The sequence below is a fragment of the Amia ocellicauda genome, chromosome 8, assembly GCF_036373705.1.
Source record: "Amia ocellicauda isolate fAmiCal2 chromosome 8, fAmiCal2.hap1, whole genome shotgun sequence".
NCBI lineage: Eukaryota > Metazoa > Chordata > Actinopteri > Amiiformes > Amiidae > Amia > Amia ocellicauda.
The window spans coordinates 27339995-27364411 of record NC_089857.1 but is presented as its reverse complement, the minus strand read 5'-3'; the positions used below and the strand labels follow the sequence as shown (position 1 = coordinate 27364411).

Genomic DNA, 24417 nt, shown 5'->3' with positions numbered 1-24417 from the left:
TGTATGTTTAGAGAAGTTTAACATGTAATTTATTAATACTATATAACAATACTAGTTTAATTTTAATTTTTGGTGGTTTACATTTCAAGGCACTGTTATATTGAATGGCAGTATTAACCTTTTCATTTTGTCTTACTTTACTACATGTGTGTATTATATATATATATATATATATATATATATAATGTCTCACACACACACACACACACACTAAAAATGCATTTTCCATATACCACAGAATTTATTTAAATGGCAGATATTTAATCTGAGCCTTTTATCTTGACAGTGGATTGTGTGCTAATAGAATCAAATGAAATCAGATCCTAGGTTTCTCAAGGAGCTTTTTCTTTGTCTTGGATGTTATTCATTATTTAAAACTCATTGGTTTGGATACTGTCACTCTAATCTTGTAATGCATTTAATCATACAACTGTAATGTGTTACAACATGTCACCCCTGTCCTTCAGCAATAGAGAGCGTCCAGATTAATAAAGTGAAGGAGGTATAATCCCTTTGTGGTTTACTATAAATCCAAGGATTCAGGTCACTGTCCAATATAAGAAAGTGCTGAGTGAACAGGGCATTCTGCGTGCGGGTGCGAGGGCTGGCGAGATGTGCTGCAGTGACTAGAATGGCTTCACATTGTAAATGCACATATTTCAGTCCCTCAGGAGACTGGGGCACCTTTCCTTATTTTATTGTGAATTATATCGGTATACATTTTATTCAAGTCTTAAAGTAAATGCAACAAAATGTTATTAAACAGGGATAAACAGCAGGCTTTAGCCAATTTAGACCTCAGGACTGCTGATTGTCTTGAATGCACTGTGAAATCTTACCTCACAGTTAGCTCTCATTTACTGTCCTTTCAGATTATTTTAAAGAACAGGCCAAGAACTGATTGATGCTGAACAACCCTTTTACCAAATTAAGGGCATGTTGTGATAGGGTGGGAGAATACTATAGGGTTGCTGTTATTATAGTCTGTTAACAGGTAACTTGTGTTCATACCATGTAAAGAGCTCTTACAGTGGAAATACTCCTCCGTTTTTGAGCAATACTTACATAAAATCACTAGGAATTCTAAAGATTGATATGTGCTTTCATGTTCTTCTGCTCAGCTGGATAATCATTAACATTGGGTTAGTGGTTTAGTTCCTTTCTGAAAGCTGTCGACCAGGGTAGCCCTATAAGTCGGATTAAAAAATTACAATAAATACAGGGGTTTCACAGTCTAAGTGCAGTGCAGTAGTTTCCACTGTAATCCAGACTACGCTCTGCTCCAAGACTTACTCCAAATGACGCTGCAATAGAGCTCAATACTGGGATTCCTCAGGATAATGGGAGTAAACTTAGACTGTGGTTTTCGAGGTTGACCTTGGCAGATTAAATATGAACATATTTAGCCGCAGATGCTTGGAAAGTGCTGATTGTTTCTGCTGGCTAAGAAGATTTATGAGCAGGTGAATCACCAATTCACTTTCTCAGAGCTGGTTACCTGGCTGCAGAAGTCAGAGGAAATGTATAGGTAAGAAAGGAACATATTTACACAGGCATTTTCACATGTATACCTTTCAGTCTTTCTCATCAGGAGCCATCTGATTTAAGACACTGCTTCCAATAATAAGGTAAACTACTGGGACAGATAGTCTTGCAAGTATTTTTTCTCCCCATGTGTTTCATTTTATTTTTCTTTGACATGTTCATTTTACATAACAAATACACAAGAGGAATAAGTCTAGGTAACAATGTCCTACTTGATTCAGCAGTGTTGTGAGTGAAGTGGAAATTAATTTTTCATGCGTAGAAAGACTCTTAAGACCTATGCAATGGATCAGCTTAATAAAATAAAAATAAGTTTGCACAATCTCTGAAAACCCCACACACAAATACACTGTACTTTTACAAATAATACATTTTTGTATGCCAAATTCACACAGTTGGGTGGTTTGATCTTGGATTTCATTCAATGTAAAATGTTTTTAATTTGCATACTGTTTCATTAGGATAACTGTATGATTGCAGCAGTTAATATCTTCTTATCAGTTTTCTATCCTTGTATGAAAGCAGCATAACATGAATACCTGGTTTGTCAGTAAAGATCAATGTTCACTGTATGTGCTTTTAAATGAAACCTACACTAGTAAATGTTGCAGGGACTAAGAGACACATTTCTAGAGAACTTCATGTCAGTGCTTAAATGAAACCAATTTTCTGAAGTGAGAAATTATAAAAAAAAAAAGCAAAACCTAAATGAAAGCTTAGTTGCAAACATGTACTAAATTAAATATAGATTGCATTTCAATGAAACTGAATTATTATTATGCGAAATATAATAAAAATAAAAATATATTCTACAAAATTATACATTATCAGTCTATTACATATATACAATTTGAGTATATTTACAGTGCATATAAATGAATATGAATATATGTCAAAGATTATATATATAAATTTGATAGAATCAGCATGGACGTGTGGAATGTGCTGTTGTTTAATTAATCCTTTCAAAAAATAAATAGCAATAATGATGGAAATCACAGAATCGTTAAGTATAAGGTTCTAGCATTAGACATGTAGGCTACAAATGCAAAACAGTCATTATTTTGCATGCAGAATGGTTATTTACCAGGAGTATCAAGGCAACAGAGAGAAACTTAGTGTGAGACCAAATCAAAATTTGACCTACCCACAAAATGCAAACTACAGACTTGTACTCTATCGCGTTTTGTTTTATAAGTAGTAGAAAGTGTCTTCTGTCAATAAATGAAAACGCGGCAGGTTTGTACTTAGCGATTCACAGGTAGGTCAATGTTTTGATTTGGTCTAGCCCTTAGTGTGATATCAAAGTTTCAAAATTGTAATACATTTGCATAGCAGGCCTGTGTACAAATGTAAATACACAATCCAAATACATCCTTTCAGAAACACTAGTATTACACATGCATTTATTTGTCTAATGCCAGGTGTGCCACTACTGGAGAAACAACCTGTTGATGTATAAAAAGGACAATACAGTCCCGAATGTGAAATTTTCTGGAGTAAAGACGATAAGAAACAGCTCAGAAGAATCTTCTGGAGTAGCCTATTTTAAATGACTTTAAAAGCCAATTGTTGTTAGAAGCATACTCACACGGTATATTTACAGACAATACACACGCATAATAAAGGAGTTAGTTGTAGCACAAAATAGTGACTACTGCCTAAATAGGGTTTAGTAATTAAATTCTGTTATTCACTGTATTGAGATACTTCTATATAGAAGGGGATGACAAAAAGTACATATTTTAGATTCTGAAGTTCTACCTTTACGCAAGTTAGACAAAAGACATTTAGTAGATATCTGCTGAAAGGTCATGCAGTACTGTACATAAAGAGCCTAGTAGACAATAAACTAAAAACTAAGGAATAGACATTAGCAGACCCTGGATTTATTTAATGACCAGAAGAGTTCTTGCCCTATTTGTAAAATGTCCCTCAATTAATGTACATTTTTGAACACTGGAAGGAAAATGTCAAACTGTAACCTATTTTGAGAACAGCACAGAAGTTGTTTTGCTCGGGGATGTTCAGGGTTATAAAAATAGCCCTCAGCTCAGCACAGCAAGCAGTTATAGCTTTCTATGTCAACATATGTAGCTACAACTGTATTAAGTATCATTTTCTTGCAACCTCATATTCCTTTTAACTCATTTAATAGTCCACTGTACACATTGATAAGATGTCATCTTAGGTGTAGTGCAGCAGTGGTGTGTTGTAAGGGCAGCTTAAGGTGCCTATGGCCTTGACAACTGAAGGGATACAATCAGTGTAAGTTCAAATCTTGGTAGTGAGTGGGTTTATAAAAATACAACAAACCTGTCAGAAAGTGAACAATGCAAAGACAAAAAAGCACAGGCATGTTACTTCAGAAATTATCGCAATACATGGTGATGCCATGAGAGTCTCTGCTGAAAAAAAAATTGTGCTTCAGCTAGACCTCTATAGAAAGTAAAGTGGAGGTCCCCACAATTATGACCACCAGATTAATTCACTGGCTATAGAAAACTGACATTAATCAGTATTAAAAGGTCACACACATAGGACAGCCTCATCAATTCAATTCTGTAATTATTCTCACTGTGCACACTTAACATTTCCACACAGATCAGGTACAGTAACATATTTGCATTCGTATTGCATATTTAAAGCACACAGAATACCACAAAGACTCCCCCAAATCAAATAATATTCAATTAAATAATTCCTTGTTATAATTTTTTAATGATCCAAATGATCCACACTATCAACTGTTTAATTTTGGGGAGGGTCTAATTTCAAACAATGAGTTTGCAGTAGCTAATGAAATACATTTCCGTGTTTTCATGGTGAGCAAAAGAAAACAAGGACTTAGATCCTAAGGACAAATAAACTAAACAAAAACATCACCGGCAATAGTCACTCTGTGTTCAATAGATAAAATAATGTATAAAATTAGTTTGTAGTACATTTGTTATCTGAACTGTGTGTTGTCCGGGGAATAAAACCTTCTGGCTTTTCTCAGGTTAGAAAAGTCTCCCGCTGGCAGTCAGTGAACGGCTTTCTTTCAGGCTGAGGAAGTTCTTGCACACCCAGAAGCCCCTGGGCTTAACTGATAGAGCAGGTCTTGGACTGAGAAGCTCCTTTAGCATTTGCATTAGCTGATACAGGTAAAAATAAGAAAAAAAACAACAACTTTAAATTATAAGTCTAGGTAAGAAAAAACAGGGTTTGGCTGGACAGCTTTTCAATGTCACTGAATAAAATTTACTTTAGAAAGTGCTTTAGTTTGCTTAGTTGACAATCAGACGCAACAAAAACAACCTTCGTGCCTGAGTCGTGTGATTTTGGGTTATGTAAAGGGTATTGCATAATTGTTAACAAGATTTTCACATGCTTCCACTCAGAAACAAAAATTGTCTGCCATTATAAAAAATAGTGCATTCTCTTAATCTCTCTCCATCTCTCTCTCACCTTCAGAACGCCATAAAACAAAAGTTGCCAAAAATCTGCATGTTGCTTATTGCATCTCAAATCATGTGCTGGTAGATGTAAATATCATTTCAGTTTAATTCTCTTCCTTTTGGAACACATTTTTCAATCTAAATCAGGGGTCTACAGCCTTGGTCTTGGATATAGCCAACATGTATTCTGGTTCTCATTTCAATAAGCTATACTGTTTACTAGTTGAAACAATTTATGTAGGCCTTGTCAGTCTAGAATAACTTGTTCTTCAACTACATTTATACAAAATTCCCACTGAATCTGAAGTAGGTTCTCAGGACCAGGATTGGGGTACAAAGCTCTACATTATAGTGTGACATGAGTTAGGCTGAGAAAGGTCAATGTCTGACCATTGGCTAAATTGCACATTCACAAACAAGAGGTTTGTGGAAACGTTTGGATATACATAGAGAGAGAATGTAGACCGGATAGAACCAGATATGACTGAGCAGTGGCTGGTGAGGGACATGGTGAACAGGAAGATGGACAGAATGGGTCTGACCTTGCATGGCTGCAGCTGCAGCCTCCTCCTTTTTCTTCTTCTCCTCTTCAATAGCCTTCATTTTGGCATCATACTCGTCAGCCCTGGCTTTCCACTCCTTCCTGTTGTTCATCAGGCCATCGAGCATGGGCGTGATCGCTTCATGGAAACGAGAAAACTCCTGCAGAGGAGAAATGCTCTGGATGAATCTTCACTCAGATAAAAGATTTCCAAGAGATGCAAGCATTTATTTATATACATTTTTGTTATTTTTTATAGGTGTTTTGCCTATGAGAGACAGAACGCATGGTGATGATACGTCATATTTTAGTAGTCTAAATGTTATAACTTATTTAATCAACTTTACTCTTTGCATTAAATTGTTCAAATTTATTTATTGTAGCATATTATTAATTTAAGCATATTTATTGTTTAATTTTAGATTTATTACAAGGCTTTACTAGAATAATTTCTTGCCAGCACCCTGTGCTTGGATTTATGTAAAGACTGAGAACAAACGTGTGGTCGCCTATATATGAGAATGTCATGCATTTTGGAATTGCTTCTCCTGTTTGGATGTTAATTTATAATTTGTGTTAACGCGTAAATCGTGTAACTTGAATTTGTGTATCTCAAGGGATAACTGTGTTGGTGTATTAAACTAACTTGGCACAATCCCATGTGACTGGAATAACCATAGAAGTCACTCAGAGCTGTCCTTTATCACCTTATTATGGGCTAGATGTAACAGAAGGTCCAAGTTTTCCTTTTGATCCATAAGGAGATTGTGTTCCCAAATTCACTATATAAGCTAAGAACTCCTCCTCGAAGTGCTGGTCTGTACCAGTATGTGGTAGAAAAAAAAAAAAAAAAACAGGATCAAGTATAATACAGTATAGTACAGTACCTTGTAGACAAAGGCGCAGACAAAGTCAATGAAACCACACTGGAGTTTTGGGAGTTCAGCTGATTTGTTCCTGTCCATCATGGGCTGAAATCACCAAAGAACAGAGAGTATAATGAAATGCATGAAACATTACACCGAACACAGTTACAGAGCATCACAAAGACGTATACCTGAAATATCATGCCCAGCATAATTCATGATTATTTTGGTATGCTAATTCACATATGCTGGATCACATTAATCATGTTGGTAATTCAATGAAATCACTGACATTCAGGAAATGAGAATGTGTGCCATGAACCCCCTTGCCCAGTACAATGATTAAACTAATACAATCATTTAATCTTAGATAACAGTGTGTCAACATAACTGGACTATGCAGATGGAGTAATTAAAAAAATATGCTTTAATTTCAGAAATGAATCCACAACTAGCTGTATAGAAACAGAGATTGACAACTATATAAAGCTACAGCAACGCGGGGACAGAAAGGGACTGAAAACTACTGTGCTGATCGATATGATGCTGTTCATGAAGTGAGTGTGATGTGAATACACTGGCAGGCACTCACAATGGGGTTCTGTTGGAGCACAGTCCTTTCCAAGTCACCTTGCTCCCAGAACTCAGCTGCTACAGACAGAGCCACCTGGCAAACAACAGTTCAGAAGGTCAGGGGGCATGTGGAGTATACTAATTGCTATAATTATATAATTGTAAAAACAACAATTAAAAAAATGTAGGGGGGTGAGAAAAATATAATAGGCTTCTGATATTGAATTATTCCTGACATACCATGTAAACACAGAACCAATACATAATTTTATAGGTAGTTTGCACAAAGCACCTCTTTGTTCACCTCTTATTTTAAGAACTGAAATGTTTATTTTACCTTGCTTTGTACTTCCCAAGGTTTGGTAATAGCAGATAAGTCACATGCAGTCATCATCATGGCCCTACAGCACAACAGAAATATTTTTCTTCAAAATGGCACCCTGATAGAAAACATTTAGACATTGGTACTTTGCTTTATATTTTTAATAAAAGCCTTGCACTTTTGTCTTCAAGGTTACAATTTGGAAGAATTTATAATTCTTGAAATAATTGTTTCTGTAGAACTACTGTCAGGTATATATCACTTCTGCTCTGTCTGTGGAAACAAACTCACAGGATACAATGCCACTCCTGTACATTGTCAAGTATGTATTGCCCATTATTTAACCTTTAAAACAATGGAAAATTAGTTCAGTACAGTTATATCAACATTTCTATTAATCTTATTTATGTGAGCAACTGCATCTGCATCATCTTTAATTTTTTGTTTTCTTCAGTAATACGATCCCCAAGGATTAAATGTCTCTAGGTTACTGAAAACGCATAATCTACTGAACATATTACAGATGATTCTTTCTCACTCACATCACAATCTCTTTCCTTGTTGTCTCTAGTGACAGGTAATCTACCCATTTCTTCTCATCTTCATAGGTTTTTGACAAGTCGACGATTTTCTGGAACATTGTCCTCTTTCTGTTGCGATAAGCAAAAGTAAACGATCATTCATCTTTCAGTGACCAACACTGATCATCCATTGTAAATCATAATTTTAAAACTCAACTTTACCATTAGGGTAGAAGTGAGATGACGCAGGCAAACAGAAGTACTGGTTTGCAATTTACAGTTTACAGGTGGTTATCTGTGTTTATCTCAATTAATTTAAAATTATGTGGTTTTAGAAGCAGGCTGTTGGTGTTTCGGCCAGTGTTGTTGTTCTTATCTGAGAATTGTACTGTCACTTCCTCAAATGCTTTCCAGTTAGTGAGGTAAATAAAAAAAAATCCATGATAATGATTATGAAATTTGACAATTCAATGTAAAGATGAATCTGAGTCTATTTACAAATGTTCCAAACAATACCAAAAATGTTATATATCTCATTGTGTACATTTTGAAGTCATGCTTTTTTCCTTTATTTTCTTTATATTATGTACTATAAAATTGCATCTGCTGCTCACCCATTGCTAATTTATGCCATGGGTTTAACAGGGAAGAATCAAATTGCTTATTGCCTCTCACTTGAGAAAAATGTAAATGTAAGCAAAATTCAGGTTTATACTTTTGTCTCTTGAAGAAAAAGTCATTTTAATTGTCATGAAGTAACTATTATCTATTAGAACAAAACAATCACACAAAATAATGATAAGCATAATATAACCATTAGACCACTGATAGTACTTACTTGAAATAAAGTGCTAAATCTGTGGCAATAATGGCGATATCCATGAGATGAATGACATGATCGATCTGTCTTCTGTTTAGGTTTTGATAAATGTTTAAAGACTGTACAAAAAAAAGCAGGCATGGTTAATTGAATAGTGCTTAATGCATTTTTAGAGATTCTCTCATGATTTTCTGTTAGGTATAAAGTAATTTTGAAATATGTATCCTGTTTGTAGCTAAATCAGGAGGTCTCTCTCCTTGATTTGTATGGAGTGGCAGTCAAAGGTTTACACCAAATTCTTAAATTCTTAATTCAGTTAAATCAACTGGAATTGCTAGTTTTCCCTAGGCTTAATTGGTGTTCAACAAACTCTTGAAATATATATTATTGATAAATGCATGCAAGCTTAATGAACAACTTTATTATACAAAATGAATCACCAATTAACATTGTGTCAAAGGAAAACATTCAAATACGACTGTGAAACAGATGCTTGTAGATCATATTTGCACTATGTAAGAGGCCAACAAGATTATCAAGATTATTATACCCAACAAAATAAAATGAATGTGACAAAGTCTAGGCCACAGGGCCGAGTGACAAGAAAGCAAACACAATAGTATAATACAGACCTCTTCCGAGAGCAAAAACTTGCCAAATTCTAAATGGTGCCTCTCTAGAATGGATGAGCCATGGAGCTTAGCCAGTGGATTTTGTGATCTGTCAGTAAAATACAAAGTAATGCAACACTGAAGAATTAATTAGACACAAAATCTTAAACAACTCATCAACCAAGAATGTCAGATACTACATTCTGACACAGAAGCTGTGAAGATGTATGAGTAAGTATTCTAATGTTCTTGTCAGCGTGAAAATAAACTTCAAAGACATACTCACTTCATCTGGTACAGGTTATTCGTTCCTCTGTGGTCTATATCATGTAGGAAAGCAGCTGTAATCATTGCCAGTACCTCCAGATCTGTGTAATACCTCTTTAGCTTCCCCGTCTGCCACAAGAGACACACAAGCGCACAACAGAACACATGAAGTAAAGGGATATTTATTTCGTATTTTATATTTTGGGACCTATATTTATACTGTTAGATAGGCGTAGACAAAATGTCTATGACCTTGGTATTAATAAAGTCTAAAGTGTTCTTAAGTATTGACGTCAACTTATGTAAATTATGAGCTACTAGTATCACTATACTTGTAGTCTAGAAAATGTAGCTTTGATTCTCAAAATATTTAGTTACGTACTGAATAACAAGGCAGAATAAATCTGAAAAACAGTGAATTGGTACTGGACAAGACAATTTGATTTAGAGAAGGTCACCCTTTCCTCACTTATTTCACATTTTAATGAATGAAAAACAGTTTTCTTTAGCAGAGAAAAAAATCATTTTTTTTAATTCACCTGACAAGCAAAAACTAAATAAATCATTGTGGTTCCACAGTATAAGGCAAAGGTTGCTTCCCCTCCAGGCAATATAACCTGTACATATGATTTTACATGAAGATCATAGAAGTAATTTTTATTGAAATCAAGTCTGTCCCCTAGTCCGTCCTCTGTGGGGTGCCTTGATTACACTCTCGGGTTGGCTTGACTATGGCCTAAATTATTATAAATATATTTTTTAATTCAAATTGTCATGTGTTAGTCTTACCGTCAGCAATGTGAACATTGTTTGGCCAACATTGAAGCCATGGCGCCAATTGTGGTAGGTAATCTTCCGGTATCCTTTACTGACTGAATACATGAATCTTACCAAGACCTGGAGCAGAGATTTAATGAAGAGATTGACATAAGTTTAAAAGGGAATCAAGGGGTAGATCTATATGCCAAGAAACATGACTCTCTTTTAAAATTGTAATGGTGGAAAACGTTAATTATACCAAAGGAATGCACATTTTTCAGCATGCAGACATATCTTTGACATTGATAAATACTGTCATTACACTAAAAATGGGCAAAATGTATTTTTTCTGTCTAATGAATATATACCACTCTGTACAAATTACTGATTAGAACATTAGACAATATTTCATTGTCAGTTACAATATCATTGCATCATCGTATAGCACATAAAACCATTTACCTCTTGTGGAATCTGGAATTTTTTGACCACCCCAACCTCATAGTACATCTGAATCCCACATTTTACCAGCTCCAGTTCTGTGCAGTCAAAGTCTGAGAACCGGAACTCGTAGATTTCAAATTTGGTTTTCCCAGGTAGCTCTTTTTTCTGCAGACACATAAATGAAGCATTGCCATTGCAAGTTCTTCTGTAAAATAGTTTCAGACTGTGCCACCAGAAACCTACCACAAATTCTGGAAATTCTAATTCAAATACCACATTGATGCATCAATCCATGTTCTGACTTCAGTACCACAATACACATCTCTGAAATTTTCTGAAATTTGTTTTATTTTTAAATTTTATGTTCTTTATGTTTTACTAAGGAAATAAACACCTATTAGAACCCATCATAACTATCTGTTTCCTTAACTATAAACTAAAACAAGACTTGATTTGTGCTACATAACATGTCCACTTCCAGAGATAGTTCCTACCAGAATCTCGCCAAGCTCCTCCTCTTCACATTCTGCAGGCTCCTTCCCAAAGTATTCCCGTGTTTTCTGGGGAAAAGAATATATTACATATTGAAGCACACTGCAATGCATTATTCATTTCTTTAAACTTAAACAAACCATCCCATCAGCTTTTATTTTATAGAATATGTTAGTTATCTTGGAAACAGACATTAAAGGTGTCTTAGGCAGTCACATTGTCCCCTAACTCAAAATAGAAGTATGAACCCTTCAAAATATTTGTTTCTCATGCATTTCTCCACATAATACCACATCCCTGTCTAGAGGGAAGAGAGAGGGCAGAGATCATGTGTAATAATAACCCTCTTTACTTCACAATGTATATTCCCAAAGGCAATTGAAGAGAGACATATTACATATCTGTTAATCCTTCAAATCTGCACTGTATTGCAATGATCATTTGACTACTGTTGAGAAAACAAAGCTTTTGCCAAGAATGCACAAGCCACCAAATATTAAAAAATAAAAGCTTCAGCTGCAGGAAAATACAAATCCCTTAAAGGGAGGTTTGCAGGTCCCTCTTTTCAACACAGAGCAGTACTCACCTCAGGTCAGGTAAAAGCCTACAAATATGCCATCACCAAAAACAAACATAAAGTTACTCACCAGAATATTCTGAATTTCGTCATTGCGACATTTGACATGGTAGAGTACCATGTCCTGAGCGATATCCTTTCGGTTTTCCAACTTGTTCATTTTGTCATAGGTGTCAGTGTTCAGAACTGACCAGCCAAGAAACTGTGTTAGAGACTACACAGACAGGCACACAGGGAATGTAGGGATTAAACAGTGTTATCTCAATTATCTCAACAGAGGTACTGCTCTCTAGAACACTGCATTCTCTACCTTTATTATGTGTGAGAGGTCAATTAAGGTATGTGTTTGATCAGGAACAACAGCAGCTTATGTTTGGTGCATAGGCACTGCAAATATTGTGTTATTAAATATAAGTGCATGGAGGGATACTGTACTATGAAGCATTGCGCTGTGAGGAACTGCAACTGAACTACATGTGGATGCAATAATCCCAACTGAATGTACAATTGTTCCTCTGTGTGGCGCTTAGAGCTGGATTAATCAGATCATATGCAAGTATGGTTCTCAAGATCTGTTATGTAATGTAGACAGGGCCTTAGACATTCTTAAATGGAGATCTCAGTACACTTACTACAGTCCTGCTGGTCAACTCCTAGTGTTGTTATAGATGCCAACGAGGTCAAAAGTGAAAGAGCAGTAATTTATTCATGGGAATGGTACCTCCATAATGGTCTCGTCCTGCTCATCGAAAGGCTTGCCATCTTTTCTGTTGTAGAAAGTGGCAACTCCAACTATCTCTTCTTTTTTGTTCACAATGGGCATTGACAGGACGTTTTTGATCGTCCAGCCACTGCTGTCCAGAGGCTCTTTCTGCAGAAAACCTGTCTGAATTAATGTCTATCCCAGACAGAAATCATCTAAACACTTAAAATACATTTAAACACTTAAAACACATCATTACTTTAAGAGCTCAATGTTGCAGTTCATAAAAATCAGAAAGCCTCTTAGAAATTTTACTTTATGCTGGTGCCGGACTTTGAAATATGTGGTGACTTTTAGAGAATATAACTACTACAGCTACTACTGTTCTACTATGTTGACTCATATTACTTCTACTTCTACTACTACTACCTATACTCAATACATGTGAAATATTTATAGGACCTCACACAACTAAGATTTGAGGTAATGAATGATGTTGGCTTTGGTTGTTTGTTTATTTCTTTACCTGAAACTTGAACATCTCATCCGAGGCTGCATTCATGATGTTGCAAATCTGGAAGACAGCAGATGTGTCAAGGATATGTAAGACCAGTGGGGAAAATATTCACAATCTGCATGTCTTAGTGTGCCCCAGCCAGCCCGGATGGATTTGTGATTAAAGATAAAAACTTTGTAAAGTTCAGGTTCTATAATTACTAAAATGCTGCACTACATTCATCATACATGACAAATGCACTAAATGTATTAATGTCTTAAATGCATGCTAATTGTACTAACATATTAATAAGGTACACAGGAAGTACACAGGAAGGTCAAGTTTACTACAAATACATCATGTTAGTCACAGTTCAAGCAAATGTATCTTAAATAAGATTAACATAAAAATGGTTAATTATGTTACACACCAAACATTACTCTGTAATCGGGCACAAATTATTGTTTTGAAAACATAAATATTCCTAACAAAGCATGCCATATCAAATGTTTTTTTTTGTAAAACAAATAATTCACTTACAAAACCACTTTCAGCTACATATGTTGGCAGACCACTAGCTAAAGCCCAATGGTCGGCTGGTGGACTCCTGAGAAGAAGTGAACAAAGACATAATTACATGGGCTTATACATACATGCCATAGCACTCATGGACAGCTCATTCAGATTGAAGCCTTATGGTCAGACCTTACTAAGTGAGTGCTCTGTATTAGGGTGAGGGTTCTATTTCAAAACCCTATAAAGAACTGTAATAATTTTGAATGAATACGAAAAATCTTTTCAAAAGGCACCTACGGAATAACTTTAATGTCTTCTTTCCCATGAAGAATGTAGTCAATGACTTTGTAAAAAATTATTTCCTATAACAAAATGGAAAGAAAAAACAAAAAGTAGTTAAAACCAATTATTGTAGCCTAGTGGAAGACCAGGTATATCATATGATATTTATTGTTAATTCTTGGTAAACATAAATACTTTAAAACATTCATAAATTAAAATAAAATTTATATTAATAAAATGTATTCAGAACTATGTTTCCTATGTCTAAACAATTACCAGATTATTTTTTAAATCTCATCTGAAGTAAAAAAACAAAAACAAAAAAACAAATGCCATAAATAATTTCATGAAATATATTTCCATATTAGCAGTGTCCCTCCGTAAAGCTGGACCAAAGTATTGCAAATAATAAGGTCAGGAGAAGACTCCTGAGAGAGAAGCTTGAAATCCCCCCAGTAGTGAATGCCTCTCAGGCCTACCCTATAACATGCAGTGGCTGCACACCTACCCTTCCATCTGGCGTAACAGGCCCAGTATAAGGTGGCACTTCTCCCATGAGGACAGGCCATACATCGAAGAACTCCTGTAAAACACAAGACAGAGCAAATACTAATTGGGAGGAAATTACAGAAAATAATTGCAAGTGCAATCAGTTTCACTTTAAAACTGTGCACATCTCAAATATTGCTCTGGGAGATTATGCTTGGAATGTGTCATCAAGCAGCCCCCCTTAAATATATTGGTGACACTTTGTTTTAAGCATTGCCTTTTAGGCCTTGTCAGGCCCTTCTTTTAGACTATGGGCCAGATTAAATCAAAACATTGACCCACCCGCTAATAGAAAACTACAGAACTATATTCAGTTGTGGCTGCATTTTTAGTAAGATGCCACTTTCGTCTAATCATAAATGTAACCGCTATGATGTATAAGTTTGTAGTTTGCTATTAGCGGGTGGGTCAAAGTTTTGATTTAATCTGGCCCTATATCCCAGATAACAAAATAGTGTTATAGCAACATTGTAACAGAACATTTATATGTTGAATACATTTGTAAAAATAACATTGTACGAAAGACTCATATGCAACCACATCTTTGCATTTTTATATTAAAAGAAATCAAACGAAGAATATGTATGGCTTTACCACAGTTAGGATAAGTTTCCTCAGTGCTGCAAAAAATGGTCAGTTTGTGAATCAATTAAACCGTGCATCTATTTGGAATTAGAATTAAATATATTCAGAGAACATTACAGAATGACATTTGTCAACATTAAAAAGACAAAAACATTGTAATTCATGCAAACAATATTCAACCACCTCTTTGTAGTCAATGTGTTTCTGCAATGGTTTTATTACATTGTACGTTGCAAACCAAAATGCATTCCTTAATATGACATTGCCAGGTTGTAACATATTACATGAGATAGCACTAAAGAAATGCGAGGGAGATTGTGCCTACCAGTTTCACTGTGCAGTCAGAGGAGAAGCAGAATATTCCAAGTATTATTGTCCAGTCTAATAAAGGTATCATAATATCACATCAAACTATGTGGAATTTTTTAAAAAAATGTTAAAATGATAGAATTGGTCTTTTTTTTTTTGTCAATATTAATAACAATCAATGAGATTGTTTCCCTGTGTTGAGTTTGGGATGGTTGTTGATGCCTTCAGTATCTGTTTAAAGGAAAATACAACAACAATAAGTGTATCTATCTTAGGTGTATTGATGCATTTATATAGCGAGAAACCGCAAATGACTTCATGGTGACTTACCTTTTCTTTTGTCATGTCTAGAAGCCCCACTGAGTATCTGTCACAGTTCAGGTACGCTCTCACTGTGTACAAGGCTTTGTGAAACTGTCTCTCAATATCGGTCAGCTCCTCAAACACCTTGTTCGCAGACCACAACAAAACCTTCCAAGAAATAATTCAAATTAGTAAATTAATCAGGTCATGAAAACTATTAGAATGTATAGAACTTTTGTCAAATTAATTAATTAATAAAAGTATGTTGAATCTACTGTAGTGTTATTATCTTATATATAATTCATTCAATAATAATAAAAAATAAAAAAAAGTTTGCCATTCCTAAAATAGCATTTAGGCTGATTATCATCTTGGAATATGAAATGTGTGTCTTCATTTTTAAGAATCAGGTATTACATTTGTTAATGCGCATATGTATTTTGTTGTTAATTTATTCAAGATTTTGAACAGTAAGTTATTTATTTGGCTCCAGATGGATTAGGTTACGATTAGGATTAGACTGACAACCAGGTAATGCATAGATGTACAAAGATTTATTTTGTTGTGAATTCTCAGTTAATACAAGTGTTATCATTAGTACATACCATTTATAACTATATAATAACCATTCATAAATGGTTACGATCTGCTAAATAATTAGTGAACAATATTAAAATAAATGCCCCTTCATATAAAATGTGATCAAACCATCAACATTTTCAGATACAGTAGTTTGGTTTTATAGGCAATACAACTGTATAATATGAACGTATATGTACTATACCTCTGCACTAAATGTTTCCATGTTGAAAAGTAAAACTTAGAAAAATAGAACAAATATGTCCAATAACCTGATATCAATTTCTCTGATCATGAAATCATGGGGGACCTTGAAGTTAGACTTTAATTTGTGCAAAAATGTTTGGTTGTATTGGAGTTAAGCTGATTCGAAGCAGTTTGCTTGGTCTGTATACACATCTGACAGTAATCCCCTTGTGCCACAATAGATTAAATAAAGAGTTTTAGAATTGGAAAGTGTTCTGCAGTCCTTACTTGTCCTCTGCGTGTCTCACAGTTGTGCAGGTAACTCAGATGGTATATCTTCAGGTTTAAAGAAGCAAAATTCAAATATTTCAAAAAAAGCTACAACAAAGAAGAAATATGTAATTATGATTGTGAATATCCAGCATGTAGAAATTAGACAATTCCTGTCTTTAGAAGGCTACTCATTTTGTAGTGTCAGACTCCTGTAGGTGCCCTTTCAGTTAACAGAAAAATACACTCTGGGGCATGCTTGAGAATTGGCATTAAAAAGCAACCAGCCCAACAGTTAAAGTGATTGCCATTATTTGACCTGTGGTTATTTTAATTTAGCAGGCCCCATTTAGAGGCCTTTGCTGTACAGGACACAGAAGAATGCATAAATAATTGGTAAAGTGGTTGAAAACCACAGCTTGTTGCTGATTTGACTTTGTACTCACATCCTCATCCTCATCTGTGAAGTGAGGTGCGTCAATTTTGTTCAACGCCATGATCACTGCCACCACGTCTTTGCCGTTCATGATGGGTGTTGCAAGGATATTGTTGGTTTTGTATTCCGTCAAATCATCCACAAATGAACTGAAGTGGCTGCTCTGGTTTTCAAAAACAAAGAGAAACAGTGACTTACGCACAAATCCCCATTCTACACCTACTTTTATTACACTGCATTGGAATCTAAAAAATAAAAAAACATCAGAAAATTATAATATTTTCTGTAAATAGTCAACATATGTGTCTGTGTATACTTTCCATGCCAACATGTAAGTAAGAATGTCCTCATAGAATACTGCTGCCATATATCACGTTATGGAATAATCTATGGAACAGAATTCAGTTATAAAAATGTTCTGAAAATTACAGCTGAAGCTCTCTGCCCATTTGGACAGATGTGCACTATCCTTTTCAGCATGGTGTGCAATGTGTTTTTTTATAGATTTTAGTGCATTATCATGCATGGCAGTATTAATAACAAAGTAGCTGGACGAAAGTGTGCACTTCCTATACAAATGCCAATCATGTTGAATTTTGTCAAATAATAATTTGAAATTTCAGAAAAAAATACAATTGTAGGCATGCATATTATTAACAAAATCATGCTGTATTCCACAGTTAATCATCTTTTTTTTTTTCTTTCTCTAAGATAAAAAAATATTTGTAAAAAGACCTGGGATAAACTTAAGATTGCTTATCCATTTATCCCAATACACTGGCAGTTACCTATTTGTATATCGTGCTGTGGAATAGAAATAGCAAAGCAGGGATTGGAGACCAGCATCCTTTAACTGCTGAGACACTCAGGACTGCAGTTCTCTTGATTGACCAGGATTTTGTACCATTCCATCAATTTCTAGTACAAGAGCAGAGGAGTCGGTCTCTGTGGTCTCTTCAAATTCATCTTGAACATACTACAAGACTAGAGAGGTGGGGACATTACATTCTTTCGATGCTCTGTGATTGTGGTCAACTCTCTCATAAGAAAGAAAACAGCAGCATAACAATGACATTCAGATTTTTACATCCAATTAAAGCTAATAAAAAACATTCTGAATGTCAATTTGGATTTCCTGACTGGTTGTCCACTGATGCTGGTATTCATAGCCGTCATAGCACCAAGTTCTATATCTCATGTAACTTGTGAAGCTTCTGATACAATGACTTGGTGTAGAGACCAAGATTTGGGGAAACAAGACTACCATGCAATAGAGTAGCTCAAGAGTACTGCAATACTGTAGCAAAATATGAATAAAAAAAGTGTAATGCTAAAATGAAAATGGACAGACAGACAGGTAATTAAATGCAAATTAGTATTACAAGTCTCAAATAATACAAATATAATAATAAAAAAAAAAACAATTTTCTAGCAGCATGAAGTGTTACAGTAAAAAAACACCATTATGCTTCAATACAATAAAAAAATAAATACTAGTAAGCACTGGTAAGTACGTTTTTTGCTAAGTATATGTGTTTTTGGATTACAGGTTCATCTGTCAAAAATCAGAAGCAAGAAGCAGTAACCAAAAAGGCATTATACAAAAAAAACAAAGTCTTCAAAAACAAATCTCAAAGGTTACAAATTTTTATAATTAATTTAAATCTCTAAAATCAGAAGGAACAATTCTGTATCTTACTTATAGTTTTCACTATGAGAAAAGAGGCTTTATCCGGAGATCATTTTGGGATAATTAATATATCATAATTACTCTCATTGAGGAGAAAGGTTAGTTATATTTGAGGTGAGTAGCACAATCTATAACTATACAAATACTAGGTATTTGTAGGTGGGGCCCCCTTGTATACCTGCTGTTCATTTTATGAATTATGATAGCTACTAGGACTTGACACCCCCAACAAATACCCACCAACAGCATTGTTCACTTGTAGAATAAACAAGCAAGATATTTCCCTATGGATGTTTGAAATAGATTTATCTGCATATTACAATATAAATAAACTACAGTATGTGGTATCTGACACCAAATGAGGAAACTGAGGCAAAAGTAATGATATTTAACATGACTGTTTTTGCATGAGGTGGTGGGGAGATCTTGCTGGTTATAGGTTATAGATATTTAAGATGGAATAACTAAGAGACAATCAGTGAGGAGAGAAAAAAATAATTATATATATATATATATATATATATATATATATATATATATATATATATATATATATATATATACATACATACACTCACCTAAAGGATTATTAGGAACACCATACTAATACTGTATTTGACCCCCTTTCGCCTTCAGAACTGCCTTAATTCTACGTGGCATTGATTCAACAAGGCGCTGAAAGCATTCTTTAGAAATGTTGGCACATATTGATAGGATAGCATCTTGCAGTTGATGGAGATTTGTGGGATGCACATCCAGGGCACGACGCTCCCGTTCCACCACATCCCAAAGATGCTCTATTGGGTTGAGATCTGGTGACTGTGGGGGCCAGTTTAGTACAGTGAACTCATTGTCATGTTCAAGAAACCAATTTGAAATGATTCGACCTTTGTGACATGGTGCATTATCCTGCTGGAAGTAGCCATCAGAGGATGGGTACATGGTGGTCATAAAGGGATGGACATGGTCAGAAACAATGCTCAGGTAGGCCGTGGCATTTAAACGATGCCCAATTGGCACTAAGGGGCCTAAAGTGTGCCAAGAAAACATCCCCCACACCATTACACCACCACCACCAGCCTGCACAGTGGTAACAAGGCATGATGGATCCATGTTCTCATTCTGTTTACGCCAAATTCTGACTCTACCATCTGAATGTCTCAACAGAAATTAGAGACTCATCAGACCAGGCAACATTTTTCCAGTCTTCAACTGTCCAATTTTGGTGAGCTTGTGCAAATTGTAGCCTCTTTTTCCTATTTGTAGTGGAGATGAGTGGTACCCGGTGGGGTCTTCTGCTGTTGTAGCCCATCTGCCTCAAGGTTGTACGTGTTGTGGCTTCACAAATGCTTTGCTGCATACCTCGGTTGTAACGAGTGGTTATTTCAGTCAAAGTTGCTCTTCTATCAGCTTGAATCAGTCGGCCCATTCTCCTCTGACCTCTAGCATCAACAAGGCATTTTCGCCCACAGGACTGCCGCATACTGGATGTTTTTCCCTTTTCACACCATTCTTTGTAAACCCTAGAAATGGTTGTGCGTGAAAATCCCAGTAACTGAGCAGATTGTGAAATACTCAGACTGGCCCGTCTGGCACCAACAACCATGCCACGCTCAAAATTGCTTAAATCACCTTTCTTTCCCATTCAGACATTCATTTGGAGTTCAGGAGATTGTCTTGACCAGGACCACACCCCTAAATGCATTGAAGCAACTGCCATGTGATTGGTTGGTTAGATAATTTCATTAATGAGAAATTGAACAGGTGTTCCTAATAATCCTTTAGGTGAGTGTATATATATATATATATTTGTTCCACTCCACCACCCTGATCCAACTAGATAAATTAAAATATCTGAGAATACCCACTAGGATGCTTTTTCCAAAACTGGGAACCATATTTATCATATTTAACACCTCTTAAAAAGTCATACAATGATCTTGTACAATGGTAGTTAAATGTCTCAGGATGGCAAAATTACAGCAGTTCAGAAAAATATAATTTATAAAGTAAAATATCTTAAATGGTTCTGTTCACCATTAATACCCCAGCTTTATACCAAATGGTTGAGGTACAACTCACTCTGATTTTAATGTTTAAGACTATGGAAGAGGATCACCTTGCTGCCATCTCAAAACAACAAACAAAAACAAACACACATGGGTAAATCATACAATTAAACAAATCTTTTGATGTATGATTAATGGTTTAATCTCTAAAATACTAAACTAAACACAGAAGATAAGAAACAGGATTTTATCTTTTTTTTGTCATCCATTCTTCTGGAAGGGGTAAATGGTACACAAGGTCATGCCACACCCCAAAAACACATTGCACGATAACAGGAAGTTGATCGACTATAATCATTTGCTGTACAGAAAAAGTTGTGCAATCGCTTTTGTGCCACCACATCCATGAGGGAAACATTTTTTCCACACCATCTACACCAATCACAATGCTGGTCCTTGAATTTGTATGCTGACAAAACCAGACATATTATACAAAGATCCAGAAATTTCATAAATAATACACATGGATGACCTGTACAGACCCATTGGAAACTTGGAATATAATTTGAAGCAGCACTTGTAATCCCAGATATTATATCAGGGTTGGAGGACATGGCAGATATAAATGGGATTATACCAATAGGATTGCAATGAACTCCATATATTTTTAAAACCAATATAATGTTGCTAATACTTAAGCCTTATATAACTAAACATGATTCATATTATTTTTTACAATATATGTATCCCATTGTATAGGCAAGTAAAAATACTGGATTTGATATTTTCTTATATTTATTCAGCAGGACTGGTTATCAAATTGTCTGTAAAGTAGATTTTGCATTTGAAACATTGGCTATTAGCACTGTCTGAAGATTTTGAAGTGATGACGTTTGTAACATTTAATCCTTGCTTCTTCATTTGTAACACACTCACGTATGAGATTATTTTATGTTTGCTTTGAAGATGACATTATGCAGTATTCAACTCTACTCCGACAGCAGATTCTATCAAGGTTAAAAAAAAAAACTAAAACTACCAAAACACCAAACTACCTGTGCCAAAACCAAAATCCAAATACAACTGTACTGTACTACTTATAACTGATATTCATATGTATTGGTGGTATACTGAATTTTTAAACCCTTATCACATGGTTACCATACATACACCATGTTGGCTGTTTAATCTGGGAATGATAAGAACTTGAATGTGCTGAGCATGATGAGTAGATTAAAACTATAATGAGCAGAGTTTAAAGGTACCCTGGTTTGATGCTTCACAGGTTTGAAAGGTGTGTCTTTATCCCTTAATCAAAACTAACTATGAATTTCAATGTAAGGTGGTGAATCTATAAAACATAAATTTAAATATTAGAACAGGAATAGGATTATTCATTATATTCCAAGGTTTAGGGGGTGTTTTCTTTAAAGAGTAATGAAAGAAAACAAATACATATAGTGTGAAAAGAAATCATCCTACATTCTGTTTCTGGATGCCCTCCCCTGGTTTTCATTCCTGTTCAACTCCCAATTGCTTTACTGAAAACTTAAGTGAAATCATACTTTACTTAATGAATTGTTTGCGGCCCTTAAACTGTTGGAGGTAACAACATCTGAAAAACGTGTTTACAAAACATGAAGTCTTAAAACTTTGAATGAGTTGCAATCAATTAGAAATATCTAATGTGGCAATTCATCACTTCAATTAAGAATACGTTAAAAAAAACAGAATAAAATAGGGTCTTGTGTTCTAGAACACGAGAAGCTCTTCACTATTAGATTATTGGCCTACCTTCATGACTGTAGTTTACAGATATGCACATATTTATGGCTATATAAGTTATTTGCATCACTGAGATCCACCATCATTTCCACTCAAGAGAGTTTTTAATTCTTAGCAGAGTTTTAGTACCAAAGTATAAGATACCCTGTGACACAGCCATAAATTCATTTCTCAATACAAAAAAATCACTTACAAAGCAACTCTCCTTATACTCAAACTAATTTGTAAAGACCAATGGGATTACATATACAATTAGACCTTGAACTAAAATTAAAAGAAAAAACTCACGAAAACCTACCTCTTTAACATCCTTGATGTTGATGGTTTTCTTGGTTTGGGCGACATATCCCACCACCCCCATGTCCAAAGGGAAGACAATCTCACAGTCCGGGGATACGAGACAATCTTCCATGATGGCGTCCTTATTGACGTTAAACAGCCGTGTGGCCAGTTCTGCTACTCCATTCCTTTGGCGGTACATGAAGAGACTGCAGCGGTCGGCGTGGATGAGGAAGCTGATCCTCTTGAGTGTCTTGAAGACCACTTTCTCCATGTTGATGCTCTCCTGCATGTCTCTGATGAGCTCAAACAGAATTTCGCTTTCCTCTACCTGGCTGAGTTCCCTAAAAGAAGCAAAATCCACCAAGGGCTCCTGGCGCCCCAGAACAGCGGCGATCGCCCCTGGTCTCAGCTTTTTGTCAAAGTAGCCCTTGGCAAATTGTGGGTTCCCATCGAGAAACTTCTCCACGTCTTCCTTAGTGACACTCATCTTGGATTCAGGATCTTCAGCCCCAGTCCTCTAGTTGTTTATTATTATTATTATTATTATTATTATTATTATTATTAAAACCTTTGATTTGCCTTTCTTAACAGAAATAAATACATATATATATATTGAAAAATCTAATTCCTAATTAAATGCAAAAGGTTACAGGGCACCCAATTCTAAAACCCAGCACCTGCAGTAGCAGGAGCAAGCACAGACCAATCTTACTGTCATCAGCAAGGTATGTTCTTAATAGTGCTGAAGGTGAACTCTAGCTGGAGCAGATTTCCTCATGCAAAACTGATCAGGTGACCTGTCTCAAAGCTGATGGCCAATCCTGCGACAATAGTGGCTTCTTCTCCTTTAAATTACCTGCTAGTTGAGTGAATTCATATTATATTCCAGAGTGTATATAACAAACCCACACTAAGATGTGCTTACAGCAGGTCCACACTTTGGCTTGCTATCACAGCCCACTCTCCTAGCTGTCCCAGCACAGCTTGCAAGCTCTTTATGTTCTTACTTAAAATCACACTCCTTATTGCTAATCCCTATTTAGCCAAGCTACTCTCTGATTATTTCAGAGCCTGAAACTTCTTTTTGAGTCACTTCTTCTGTTTGCAATAAATTGAGAATTGTTATTTTCCTTTACATTGTTACAATTAAAACATTGTTTACATTGTTTTATTGAAAAGTATTTTGTGAAGTTATTGGAATTGTACTTAAATTAGAAAAGCCTGATTATATTGTAGCACATAGAATAGTTGGCTTCTGATTTCATTTTATTTTTTTCATTCTCACGTGGATTGTAAAAATCATATTTTACTACACAATGCTAGAAGTGTACTCAGGATATCAATATAGTTCAATTCTGGATGCTCCTTAACCTTGAGGAAAGCACACAATTTAAAATTTTACACACATTTGTTTTGAGCATGAATGTAATTAAGAACATATATGTTCACTGTGATAAAGTTTGACAGTTAAAACAGCCAACAGGATAAGACAGTGGAGAAAAATAAAGGTTTGTCTTTTTTATTCCGCACAATTCTTTTTAATTTAATTAAGAGCACAGAATATTTTATAAACCATGAATAAATCACAAGTATGAAATAAAAACATGTAAATTCAAGGCTATTCTTTTCTGTAAAGTAGCCCTACTCCCTTTATGATTT

At 35.2% G+C, this 24417-nt stretch overlaps 1 protein-coding gene across 1 annotated transcript; it reads right to left on the bottom strand.

The window, feature by feature from the left end:
• Positions 1-1671: 1671 nt before the first annotated feature.
• pde6b (phosphodiesterase 6B, cGMP-specific, rod, beta) lies at positions 1672-24025 on the bottom strand. The gene is made up of 22 exons (XM_066710875.1): positions 22775-24025; positions 17003-17155; positions 16575-16664; positions 15549-15689; positions 14284-14358; positions 13791-13855; positions 13518-13584; positions 13008-13055; positions 12500-12649; positions 11849-11992; positions 11204-11269; positions 10728-10874; positions 10296-10403; positions 9526-9635; positions 9261-9348; positions 8647-8747; positions 7830-7937; positions 7303-7366; positions 6985-7059; positions 6414-6497; positions 5528-5687; positions 1672-4682 (listed from the first exon to the last, which is right to left on the bottom strand). The coding sequence occupies exons 1-22, from the start codon at positions 23243-23245 to the stop codon at positions 4630-4632; spliced, it is 2568 nt and encodes an 855-aa protein (XP_066566972.1). The 5' UTR covers positions 23246-24025; the 3' UTR covers positions 1672-4629.
• Positions 24026-24417: the final 392 nt, after the last annotated feature.

What these genes read in the sequence shown, in the direction of transcription:
- pde6b (XM_066710875.1), bottom strand. Translation starts at nt 23,245, where the DNA reads ATGAGTGTCACTAAGGAAGACGTGGAGAAGTTTCTCGATGGGAACCCA. An exon ending in GTGAGACACGCAGAGGACAA is followed by an intron (nt 15,690 to 16,574) that starts GTAAGGACTGCA and finishes ATTTCTTGGAAG; the next exon opens with GTTTTGTTGTGGTCTGCGAA. An exon ending in CTTGGGAAGTACAAAGCAAG is followed by an intron (nt 7,060 to 7,302) that starts GTAAAATAAACA and finishes GTTGTTTGCCAG; the next exon opens with GTGGCTCTGTCTGTAGCAGC.